This window comes from Cavia porcellus, unplaced genomic scaffold (genome assembly GCF_034190915.1).
Source record: "Cavia porcellus strain 051 isolate PalLab524CR breed Dunkin Hartley unplaced genomic scaffold, mCavPor4.1 scaffold_2, whole genome shotgun sequence".
Lineage (NCBI taxonomy): Eukaryota > Metazoa > Chordata > Mammalia > Rodentia > Caviidae > Cavia > Cavia porcellus.
Window position 1 is genome coordinate 9,179,907 of NW_026947485.1, and position 13,203 is coordinate 9,193,109.

The 13,203-nt window shown below is 40.6% G+C and overlaps 1 protein-coding gene across 2 annotated transcripts in view; it reads right to left on the reverse strand.

The window, feature by feature from the left end:
• Nucleotides 1–13,203, reverse strand: part of Reln (reelin) — a 442,954-nt gene that overhangs the window by 372,720 nt on the left and 57,031 nt on the right. For both annotated transcript variants that reach the window (XM_063237786.1, XM_063237784.1), the window contains exon 2: nucleotides 10,456–10,566. In XM_063237786.1, coding sequence (XP_063093856.1) covers nucleotides 10,456–10,566 — 111 coding nt within the window. The remainder of the gene's footprint in view (nucleotides 1–10,455; nucleotides 10,567–13,203) is intronic.

The window sequence follows — 13,203 nt, forward strand, 5'->3', positions numbered from 1 at the left end:
CTACAACAAGGGCCGAGAAAGCTCGCTGCTCTCAGGCAGCACAGTTCCTCTGTGAGAGGCCCCTGAGGATGACAGCAATGTCCAGCTCCCACATGTCCACAGGTCCCTTGCATTCCGCTCTAGAAGGCCTCGACTGGGACTTAACAGTCTCCACTCTGAGATTTCTGTGCTAGGAAGGGATTGGCTCAGCTTGGTTTGTGCATCTCAGGGCTTCAATAGAGGCCAAGGTTGGACTGTAGAAGTGTACCATGGAGTCCTATCTTGAATGGTAGAAAAAGACAGCAGAGGGGGAATTCAACTTGATTTCTCTTTTGATTCCTTTTTAGGCCAAAGTCATCAAGTAGGAAGGTTAATTTTGATCTTCAGAGGTTTTACAGAAGGCCAAGAAAGCCAAAAGTTTGAACATACATGTTTTAGAGCCAGTGATGAGTAATCAAGGAATCTGATGATCTTGTTTTATAGCACCCTTAACTTTTTCTGTTTCCTTTTTTTTCCAATTTGTACTACCTTAATTCCTTTTAAGAATCCGGTAAACACCAAATATCCACTCACTAATAAAACGAAGAGTATCCATGCAATGGGATATTTATCTGCCAAAAGGAATGAAGTACTGATTCACGCTACATGGTGAGGAACTTTGAAAACATGCTAAGGAAAAGAAGAGAGGCACAGAAAGCCACATACATACAATACCACTTACACAAAAACATCCAGAACTGGCAAATCCATAACACAGGAAGTACTCTAGCTGCTCATTACTGGGGTGGAAAGAATGGGGAAGGAATGGCTATGTGCTTCTTTCAGAGGTCATGAGAGCATTTGAGGATTAGATAGTGGCATTAATCATATAGTGTTTAGAGTATATTTGAAGGGCTGGGGATTTAGCTCAGTGGCATAAGCACTTGCTTGGCAAGTGTGAGTGAGATCATGAGTCGATCCCTGGTACCAAAAACAAAACAAAACAAACAAACAAAAAAAACCACCACACAGTAGAATATATTTGAAGTAAATAAAATGTATACTTTAAAATGACAAGACAGAGGAAAAAGATGGCAGATAGATAACAGCAGCTACAGTGGCTCTCTGAGATAGCCAGCTTAAATTCCAGGAATGGTGCAGTGTGGGGAGTCCTAAGCAGAGGGAGATATACCCTGCTGAACTGGGAATGAACTAAGCTGAGTAAAACCAGTTGGAAATGCAATCCCAGTGCTATGATTGGAACACCTAAAAAAACTCAGCTCAAATACCCTGTGGCTGCCGCGCCTGAATTGGCATAGCTGGGATAGCCTGCTAGTTGCAACTCACAAGAGATGCTCTGAAAGTGGGAATTGGCGAACCGAATTGGGACCGGAACTGGCGGGAAGCCCTGCGTTGACCTGAGGTGGGTGAAAGGAACCTGTATCAACCTGTGGTGGGTGCGAGGGACGGGGACCCTCCCATAGTCAAAGAGGCTCCAACAGAGGACATTCTAAGACCAGGCAGACTGGCAGGAACAGGGCACTGCAGTGACTTCAGTCACATATTCCCCTCTCAAGCGGGATTGGTGGGGAGTGCTTGACCTGGGTGACACCATGGACTGAGGCCCAATAGGTTAACCCAAACTAAGGTCCTGCACCTGGCAGTGCAACCTAAAGCAGTGAAGCCTTCAGTAGGTTGACCTGGAGGGGCGGGCCCAGCATAGGCTGTGGGGTCTGTACCTCCTACTACACTGCAGTGGGTGGGACCACCTAGTCAGCGCACTTCAGACAAACTGAAACCAACAAAGAAAGAAACTGGGCCTCCTATATACGCCTGTATGGAAGGAACAAAAAAATGAGAAGAGGAGGCAACAAGAAAGGATCCTCGGTCCCCAATCCTGAGGACACTGATCCAAGAGAGGTAAATGCAAAGGAGAATGAGGACAGAAAACATGCAATATCAGACACAGCACCAATAGACATAAAGCGATATCTCCAGAGCCTCATAGACAAGTTCAAAAGTGAAGTATTTAATGAAGTAAATCAAGATATAAGTAGAATAGTTAGAGAAATGCTAAGCACCTCCCAAGAAAAAACAGATAGTAGAATGGAAGAACAAAAAAAAAAGGGAGAATTGTTTGATCAAGAAAATACAGAAAATATAGAATACATGAAGCAGGTTCAAAGAGATTACCAAGAAACTAAAAACTCTATTGAAAGCTAGCATAACAGCTTGAAAGAAACTAAGGATAGATTATCAGAACTGGAGGACATATTTGCAATGTGGGAGCATGAAAGGAAAAATTTCTTAAAAAATAACAAGGAAACAAGCAGTAACAATACAAAGGCTAGAAGATGATAAGAGGATCTATAACTTAAATGTAAAGGAAGAAGCAGGGATACAAACAAATGAACTGCAAAGGCTATTCACAGAAATAATCAAGGAAAATCCCCCAAATATAGGAAAAGGTAAAGATGCTCAGATGTATGAGGCATACAGAACTCCAGCCACCTACAATCCAAACAGAACTACACCCAGGCATATAATAATCAACATCCCAGAAATCCAATGTAAGAACAGAATATTAAAAGCTGTCAGAGACAAGAAACAGATCACAAGGGAACACCCATCAGAATTACAGCAGACTTCTCGGCACAAACCATCAAATCACAAAGAGCATGGGGCAAAATAATTCAAGCTTTGAAAGACAATAACCTCCAGCCAAGATTGATATATCCTGCACAACTGTCCCTAGAAATTAATGGAGAAACAAGGTGCTTCCAGGATAAAGAGGAACTGGGGGAATTTGCAACCACCAATTCAACTCTATAAAGAATACTGCAGGACATTCTAAAAGAGAAAAGTACCAGGATTCCAGAAACAGTGGCAGAGAGGCCACAATGAATGGAGCAGAAAGCGAAATGAAGAAGACAAACTGACAACTAATGACAAAAAAAGAGCACAACAGAAATGAGGCAGAAAAGATTGGATATAATTTCTAATATAGATGGCCTAGATATACTAACTTAAGGGGAAAAAGAGAGAATTGCAGGCAGAGTGGATCAAGAGATAGGGCCCACCAAGAGGCTCTTTATAAGAAATCTAATTAGCCTAAAGAAGGTTATATGGACCAAAAATCAAACATGAGGAAACGGAACTCGATGTGATAGGGAACCAGAGAGTAATAGGGGTAACTAGACTAGTATTTATGGATAGGTTGAACAGAAAGGGCTTTAATAAATGAAGAAATATAACTAGAAATCCAGTCCAGGAGTGAGAAAGTTCAGAAACACTTAGGTAAATAGCAGGTTACCCCCCCCCCCCAATACAAAACTGTGAGTGTTGGGGAGACCCAAAAATACATAGTTCATTCTGGAGGGGTAAAGGGAAGGAACAGTCTTCAAAAAAATCAGCAGAAGATATAGCTAATAGTGTATCAATAATTAAAACCCCTATTACTCACACCACTATGCTTGGTTGGAACTTGTTCCATCTTAGTTTGTATACAAGCACTAAATCTGAGGGGCACAGATATCTGTCCATAGCACAGTGGACATCTTTAATTTCCTATTAACTCAATGAGGATCAATGTATGACTTATACTGTTGTGTTATGACTGATCTTAGTTAAATCTGATTTGTCTGGTGCTTATTATTGACAGATTTTATTCAAAACTGTAAGGTTGATGGTATCAAGTTGAGGGGTATAGACAACTATACTGAAAATGACAATGATTCACTACGATCTACACTCTGCTTTGATTACTACCTGTTTTTGTAGCTCTACACTATCTACAAAGTTGTATTTCTGTTAATCCTGTTATGTACTAAATGTTCAATCATACTTTATCTGATGATATAGCCAGTTCTGTTGATGATAACAAGAAACAGCACAGTGACCAAGGTAGAATTCATTATACAGCAGATTTATATGTCTTTTTAGTTTTATATGTCTATAGGAAAACATTTAGTTCTGTCCTGCTTTTTTCTGTTTCTCCCTCTAATATAGAAAGGATAGAAATACATGTTAAGACTCAAGCTTACGTAAAACCTACAAACAGTTTATGAGAACTGATCTGATGACACATGATGAAATGAACAAATACTTTGAAGGAAAAAAAGGGGCACTGCAGTACCCAGTGCTGATTCCAGAGTGTTATGATGTGAAATCTAGCAATATTATTAATCTTTGTTCAGAAGGATTTTAATCTAATAAGTTGTGTTAGGTCTCAACATAAATACAGATATGGATAAATGTATACATGCTAAGTGTATAGGATTGATAGCCATAATACTTAGTTTTTGTTGGATAGTTGAACAGAACTGTTTGTAGTCTTTCTGGTTGAATTCCCATTTATATGTTCCACTTGTGTACCTTGAACAACTATTTATAGGGGGATAATACGTATACCTCAGCTAATGATTTATTACTGTTTATTTCTTTTCTTTGAAAGTATGTACTATTTCTGCCTGTTTTTTATTTTGTTTTGTCTTTCTTTAAATAAAAAAATTAAAATGACAAGACAGTGCCTATTTTGAGCATACAGTATATACTAAGCACTTGACCAGATATGAATCCACCCCACAGTTTTGTAAACTAAGCCTCCATGTTATCCAATTTTTTTTAAAGGAGACACTGAAGCTTGGGGAATTCAACCACCCATGTCAGCAAGAAACAGAGCCAGGCGTGGAACCTCAGTGGCCAGACTCAAGAGGTCATGTGAGCAGCCATGGCACTGAACAGTCTTCCTGTATAACTCCAGTGAACCTCCTTGGTCCAGATGTCACTCACCTACACGTGTGCATCAGAAACATGCTGGCTGGTTATTTCAACCACTTTCGTGTGAGATGCCCACGCTTCCAGCGAGTGATTCTTTCTGAGTTAGTTTTTAAGATTTAGGAAATATCTCTGAATTCATTGTCATATGTCAAATGCAAACTAGATAAAATTATTTCTTAATGATGATAATGTTAGCATGTCTAAATAGCATGATTAAAGGCCAAACTTAATGCTCATATGTAAGAAAAATTAATGGCAGTAACATCTGGTCAGCTCTGCCCTTTCCATAGTTGACTCATTTAATTAACTTAATCTTCTTGATAATCATAGATAACTTACCATACCCAGGTTCATATCTTTGAATTACACAACTACATTTAAATTGCATTTCTTTGTAAAGAGACAAAATAAATTCAACCTGGTTATTAGCTTAATTTCAACTAGTAAATAAAGACCACTACTAGGTAGGACCCTATTTAATAAAGTTGCTAGTGACTGCCCCATGTTAGCAAATATTAATCCCTTAATATGTGCATACACATTCAAAACATGTGTATTACAGCATCACAGGTAGAACATCTAAGACTGAACTCTAGATACTCCTCACGGGAGCAGGAGGGCCTGGTGATAATTAGCAAAGTTAAAACAAATTCTACTTAGGCTTAATGTAAAGGTAACCAAATTTAGATTATACAGCCCCTGTATTTTTATTTTTAGCGAAAATAACATACAACCAGAACTTGTATTCTGGCAAAGAAACATGATTGTGCAGTAGAAATCTACTGTTGAAGTAAATATTTTATCAGTCACTGATGAGTATGAGTTACTAAAATTCCAATTCTTTCTTGAAACATTTGTTTTGTAACTACACCTATTTACCTAAGATTGGTGTCAATTACATTGAAAAAATTAGAGCATGAAGTTAAAACTTTTAATAGTATGTCTTAAAGATAATGTTGGAAATACTAATTTTTATGTTACATTATATCACTTAATATCTATTAAAATATATGATGCATTGAGGACTTAACAACAACAAAAAAAAACTAAGAAGGAAAATAGTCCGGATTGGTTCACTATATATTTTCCTCCAATTTGGATTTCATCAAACCTTGCCGTTTTAAGAGTTATGTGATTTAAATGATCGAGTCTAGAATGTCTTAAGTAGTATAGAAAAAAGAAGCGAAAGACAAGCAAATTACAAAGGTTTAAGTGAAAAACTTTACTGAGGGAAATCAGGAAGTACAATGCACGAAAATTTAATTCAGGGTTTAACGACCTGAAGTGTGGCAGCTTCTCATCAGCCCTGCAAACCTAAATCTCAGGCTCAGAGCCAGAATACCAAAAACTGAGTGAACGCTCCAGCGTTGATAGCCAGAATATTAAATGTTGAGTAAAATTAATTTCAGCCTTGGAAAAGGAACAATTTTGTATGAAAGGATATTCAAATAGCCCTTTATTGCACGACCACAATAAGCCTTGAAGATTTACATGATTGAGCTGGAATTCAAATCCAAAGACAAGAGGGAAGCATTTTTCTTCCTGGGATGCACAAAGAGATATCCATAATTAACCATCACACTTCCCCGGGCAGTGTGTTTTCTTAAGTTGACAAGCAAAATGAAGCATTTTGAGCCAGCACTGCTGGCTTTACAGTCATCTTTTGCATAGCTATTGTCTTAATGTATTTCTGGCTATTAGGCATTTGTCTATTTTTGGTCAGTGAGGCATGCATTTTATTTAAAGAATTCTAGTTTTGCATAACAGGCTGTAGTTATGTTAGTGGAATTACATTGCTACAACAGTATCTTAAGAATAACTACCACTTATCTTGGCTGGTCATATACATATTTCATATTCAGAGAGGAGTGGATATAAGTTTAATGAAACTAATACAAGTAAAATTAACACCAAGTAGAAAAATCTTTCAGAAGTATCTACTTAGATTCAACTATAAGTTTTCCTTTGCCTTATTGGTCCCACACTAATTCCATGATGTGTTGGGAAAATGCCAAGCAAACCCTGTTGCTTAACATTCCATCAAAACAGTCAGAGACTAACGATAGATCATGTATTCAATAACGCCTTTGTTCTATACCAATGCACAGCACACACTTCAGCTTGATGCAACTGTAACCACTAACATACCAAAGAGCAGATTCTCTTCAATTTTATCTTCAGAAAGTTTCCTTTATTTTTCTACCTGCATTCTAACCAAATGAAATGTTTTCATGTTGCCCTCAAATTGTAAACAATATGGTAAATCCCAGATATCTCAAAATTGTGAGTTTTTCCTTTCCCTAAAAGTGACCCTTTTCTCTAAAAGGAAAGCATGTCTCCTACTTTACATTCAAAACATTGAAAGCTAGGTGTGATGGTGCACACCTGCAATCCTGGCACTTGGGAGGCTGAGGTAGGAGGATTGCTGCAAGGCCAGCCTGGGCTACAAAGTGAATTCAAGCCCAGCCTGAACTGTGTAGCGAGACTGGCTAAAAAAATAAAATTAAATTAAAAAGAAAAAGAACATTATTTATGGTGACTGTAGTAGTTCACACCTAACATCTTGACTACCTGAGAGCCTGAGGCAGGAGGATCATGCACTTCAGGATATTCTGGGCTACCCTATCTCAAAAAAATAAAAGGGTTCAGTAGTGAAGCACTCAGATTGAGACGTTGGGTTCAATCCCCAGTATTAGAAAAATAAGTTTAACTGTTAAAAATAATTCAGCACAGTATTAATTTTATTTTAAAGTTATATACTACTATCACATAAATATACAAAAAATATTTGGATATTACTAGAACTTATAAGAGATCAAATCAATCTACCATACATTACGCCCCATAAAAATGCCAAGGGTCTGAGTATTTAGTTATATATAACCCAAACTACCACCCACGGGTTCTACTTGTGTTCAGAAACCTCTGAGCCATGAAACTGGTGGTACTGGGTTCATAGTGATGGGAAGGTTAAATATGATTTTGAGCTAGCTAATCAAAATGCATTCTAATTCAAATAAAAAGAACCTCTTAATAGCTTTCAAAGTTATAGCAGAAAATATTTTAACGCCTGGCTTTCTCTCAAACAACTTCTGAAAATTTCATTCTTAACTTTTTGTTTGTCTTGTTGGCTAAAGTTGGAGGTAACACAGTATGTACATCTTATATATTTTTTCAAAATATGTTTACAGTGCACTTATGAATGATCTTTATGAGTTTCCTTACTAGTGCCCTCAAACTGACAATTAACAGTTATTTAATTCAGTCAAGTTCTCTCCAATCACGAACCAAATTAACTGCAGCATGGTTTATTTTACATCCCCAAGGAGATGTGCACACGTCCTGGACTAAGGAAGTTGCCTGTTTCGGTTACCAAGATGTAAATGCTAGCTTTTTTTTTCCTGTTTTCTGTGTGCTTCAGGCTTCATATAAATCACCTCCTTTAATTCTCAGAACGCCCCGAACTTCTCTTGAAGCCAGTTGCACTCTCACGGCCACCAGACAGAGGAGGAAACTATGCGGGATGTTGGGCTGCACAGCCGAGGCAGACCAGTGGCTGGGGGAGGCCGACTCTCCAGGCCCGGGCCCTCGACTCCACAGCCTCAGCTCATCCCCTTTACATCCTGCTCCTCCGCATTGCTCATGCCAGCCAGTGCCCGCCTGTTTCCGTGCCCTGCTGCATCAGAGTCTGTAACTCCAGGACTGTTGCCCTGCACTCACTTCTCTGCCCTACCGTTGGTTCTCCACACCCAACACTCCAGAGTGATCTCTTTAAAATGAAAAGCTGGTCAAGTGGCTCCCTTGACCTTCAACGTCTAAAACCTTCAACGTCTTCCTTTCCCTTAGGATACAGCTAAGATTTTATAATCTTGATCTTGAATGATCTGGTCCGGTCTCCTACCCACCCTTATCACCCTTCCTCTGGATTCCAGGCCCAGCCTTTCTGAAGTTTTCATTCATTTCCTGGAACACAGCCAGCCTCTTCCTACCCAGAGGCCTCTGCACCTGCTGCTCCTGTTTGGATATGTCATGTCCCACCGTCCACAAACCTTTAGCTGCATATTGCTCCTTTTCAGAAGCAATCTCAAAATCTACCTTCTCTGCCATGCCCTTCCCCAGCTCTCAGAGTGCTTCTTGGCCAGTCCCAAACAAAGTTTGCTAATATAAATTTGAACGGTCATTTTTAACCACCCTCTGCCTTTCCTCTAGTCCTGTGATCCTCAAGTCAAGCAGGCACCCAAATCACCTGGAGTGTTTATTGAAAAGTGATCACTGGATTCTATCCCCAGAGTCTGTAACTCTGTCTGGAATGATCCTGCAACTGTGCAGTTACAAGGTCCCACCTGAGGCTGCCACTCACACACTGGATCCAGCGCAGGGACTCTCAGCCCTGTTTAAACATAAGAATCACCCGGGAAGCTTGCAAAAAGAGCCATGTCCAAGCTCTATCCAAGGGTTTTGATGTAATCGGGCAAGGGCAGAGCTCAGAAGTGTAAATACCACTTGTTAAATCTAAAGAAAAACTTACCTAAAATCCACATTTAACTGGGCATTTCATTTTTATTAGCTAAATTTGGCAGTCCTACCTACAGGACCTACTCTACAAAATAGGTAGTTTGTAATACAATCACATGCATACATTGAAGACAGATTACAACCTGACCCTGCATCTTCACAGAGCATAAAAAAATGGGCTAAGTAAGTAGGATTTTTACATCTAAGGGGACTCCCCCGCTTTGGGGTTTAGAATTTAACAACAGATTACAAAATCTTAGCTGTATCTTTAAAAAACAGAGCAAATTCTCAAAGTCAAATAACTGAACACGATGATTAAATGACTTCCAGCTTCCTTTAAACTCCGAGGCTGTGGCCTCGCCTTGGGCCAGCAGGGTGATGATACATGGACATTTGATAATGTGACATCTCCTCAGGAGGCACCAGAGTAGACCCATGGCTGGGACCTGACACACAGCAGGTGCCCTTCAAGGTACTAGAAGTACATGGAAACTATCCATTTGATAAATGCCACAAAAAAGTTAAACATGGAACACACAGCCTCTTCTGATGATGCCTCAGTGCAGGAAGTCCTGTGTAATTTTTCAATTTTAGAGTAAGCTCAGTGGTTTCAATCTTACATAAACTGGAATATTAAATTTTTATTTTTGATGCTGTGAAGGGTCTACTTAATCCCAGCTTGGCTTGTTTACAGCTCTGTGGGTAAAGGAGGGATTTCCAAATTGAGAATGCTCTGGGATTAGTGGTCATCTGGTAGCTTTCTGCTTCACCAGGGAAGTGATCCGACAGTCTCAGATTTAAAGAAAAAAATGTTATGTAAGCATTTTAAATATTTTCTAAGTACAGAATTCAAGTGCACCAGATTTCAATAACGATCTACGAGAACGGTTCGCTGAAGGATTGCATGGGTATCAGAGTGAATTCTGGCAACCAGAGGGACAGAATTCAGAGATTCACATGAACTCCACAGAACCGAGGGCAGCTGTCAATAGACGAGGGGGGGATAGAAAGACTGTCATGCGAAGCTCATAGCTGGCTGCACATTCACAGGACTTATTTCAGTCACCCAACTTCAAGCCAACACACAAAAAAATCACTTCTCATGAATAATGAATGTCGTAATGCTTTAAAAACAGATACTTCCAAAATCAAAGGAGAGAAGATCTGTAGCTGTGTGAGCTATCACTGGTCAGGACAGCTTACCAAATCCAAATGCACTGGAGCCGCTGATGCTCTGCGAACCCTGAATGCTGGTAGAGGTGTACAGTCCTGTCACCAACAACCCATCGAAGAAGGTGCTTGTTGAAATTGTCACTGAAATACAGCAAAGAGGAAAAAAGAAGCCTCCATTAGCAGTCAGAATAATGAGATAGATTTCTGAAGTATTACTGTCAAAACAGTCTCTGCTCGTTACTAACAGATTATTGTTGTACTCTCCCCAGGTTATATAGAGACAACTTTCAAGGAGCAAAAAGAATCTCAGAACTTCAGTGTCTATAATTGCGGGTTGTAAATTCAGTACCTTGCTTCTATCTTTTTGCATTCTTCTACATATTTTGTGACTATGTAAAAAAAAAATCTGAAAATAATGCAATATTGAATAGATGGCTTCCACAGCTCCGCTACCACCCCAAAGGTGGTCCAAGACCTTGCTGGAGTTTTGGCATTCTAATGGAACACTTAAAAAAAATTCCACACTGTGGAAATAATCCTACATAGGCTGCAAGAACAGTGAGACGTGCTGCATTTCTTATTGTGAATCTACATTTCATAGATGAGTTCCCTGAAGTTTTCCAACAAAAGCTAACTAATTTGCATGAAGACAGTCGGCCCTCTCCTCTCAAGAAGAAGAAAGGAAGACCACTGCATGCTTTGCATTTTAGAACAAAGTCTACAAGAGGGGTCCAAATGGTTCCATAACCGACAAATCGGGATGTTCCCTGGAAAAAAAGGGCCGAATTAAGTGTTTGCTGCTCGCATCTGGCTTCTGGAAATCTCGTCTTGCTCACTGTCCTAAAGAAGACAGTAATTTCCTGCTTGACATGATAACATTTTCTCCTGCACCAGTTTGTCTGAGATCAAGATGATGCCACTTATAGGAAGCAGTGGAGGAAGGTAATGACATTACTTTGGTAGTTCACAGAACAGGCTGTCATCACACTTGGTGGCAGTAAGGAGAATGGGCAGTGTCACATAACTTTGATGAGAATGTTTTAACTGCAGTTCACCCAGTGTGTAGAGCGGACATAACAAATAAAACAAGACATGGATACCAACAGCGTAGCCAGACACCCGGCTACCCTTAAACGGCACTGATTTGGAATACATCACCCTCCCACCTTCTAGTGAGAAATAATAGCAGATATTTTTTGAGAACTACCTTGGAGAGCACACGGAAACCACTCGGCTGGGCTGTGGACTAAGTAGTTTTCATGTATTATCTCATTTAGGTCTCAAAGCCTATCTATAAAGGAAGCACAGATGAAAATTTCCTGGCAGAGAACAATTAAAAATCTTGTCCAGAAAATTCTGATACTATGGAAACCTTTAATGAGGTTTACTTGAGCGACCACATTTTTTTCTTTTTTCCTGTGCTTTCCTCAAAACAAAAACCTTGAGTTATCTCATTTTATTTTTCTTTTTTTCCATGGCAAAGTGGCCATGGCCCAAACCTTGTTTCAAAGCTCTGCTCCTGGCTTGTTCATGCACCTGGAGAACAGTATTTAAAGAAAAGGACAGTGAAAGCCTTGGGAGTGGACACCACTGTTCTTAGAGGGAAAGTGAGGCACAGGCTGCTGGGAGATGATCCCTGAGCGTGGCAGAGAAAACCGCAGGGCAGGCATGAAGGGCGGCAGGGGCTGGGCCCTCATCTGCTGCCCGACCGCTGGGTGTCCCCGGACACTCAGTCCATCCATCTCAATATCCCACCTGCACATCAGCAGCCTCTCACTGCTCCCTCTGCCCCGCTTACACCAGGTTCCCACCATGGGCTCTACCGATGCTTCCCTCCTTTGAGTCACTGAGTGAATGCTAACCAAGATTAGAAAGGGCTCCAGTGGGTTCTAGTGGGGCTCAGAATTGCATTGCTCCCCCGTAGGGAGACAGTGCTGACCATGACACTCTAACACTGTGTCCCCGCAAATCTCACAACCAGCTGTCTCCGTGGACTCGTGGTGCCCTGATTTTACCACTCCCTCCCTACATGCCGCTCTGGCCCAGTTAAGGGCCACGCTGCACCACCACACAAGCACGGATCCCTGTGGATGGACTTCCTCTCCTCCACGAGGCTTCTGCTCTAGTTTCTCAGCCAATCCAAACAGCGTCAGGGCTTTACAGGATGAGAACGCAGTAGACCTGAATTGGGGTCTCCTCTATCACTGCCTCTGATGAGTACATTGACTAAACTCTTAGACTCCTTGCTCATAAAGGCAATGGTCATGCTGTCAAGTTTACAGCAGGAATTCCAAGCCAATAGATTTATTATGTGCCTATCAAGATATCTATCTGCTGGATACTCTATCAACTGTGCAGTCATCATCAACAAAAGTGAGTTCCCTCTCCTTGTCCTCTCTTAGACCCCAAAGCCCTACATCACTTTTCCATTCCTGAGAACAGGAATCTGGTACAGAACTCCTGAAATCTACCTGGCCAGAGACGGGGCATCTCTCATTGCTGGCCGTCTGAGTCCCCTGCTATCTTCTAAGGTTCCACTGACCTCCCTGTCCCCCAGTAGCCCATCTCTGACCACGACCACACCCAAGTTGAGTTGTGATCTCAGTGGGTCCAGGCCAAAGGAGCATCCACTGCTGTGAGTAATTTCCCCTCTCTTCCCAAATGTATTCCTTATGTATTTGCTCAGAGTTTATTTAAACAGAAGCTAAATGCTCTCAAAGAAAGGCTGAGGATGAGAAGAATCGTGGGTGGTACACTTACTCTATTGCCCTTAAAAAC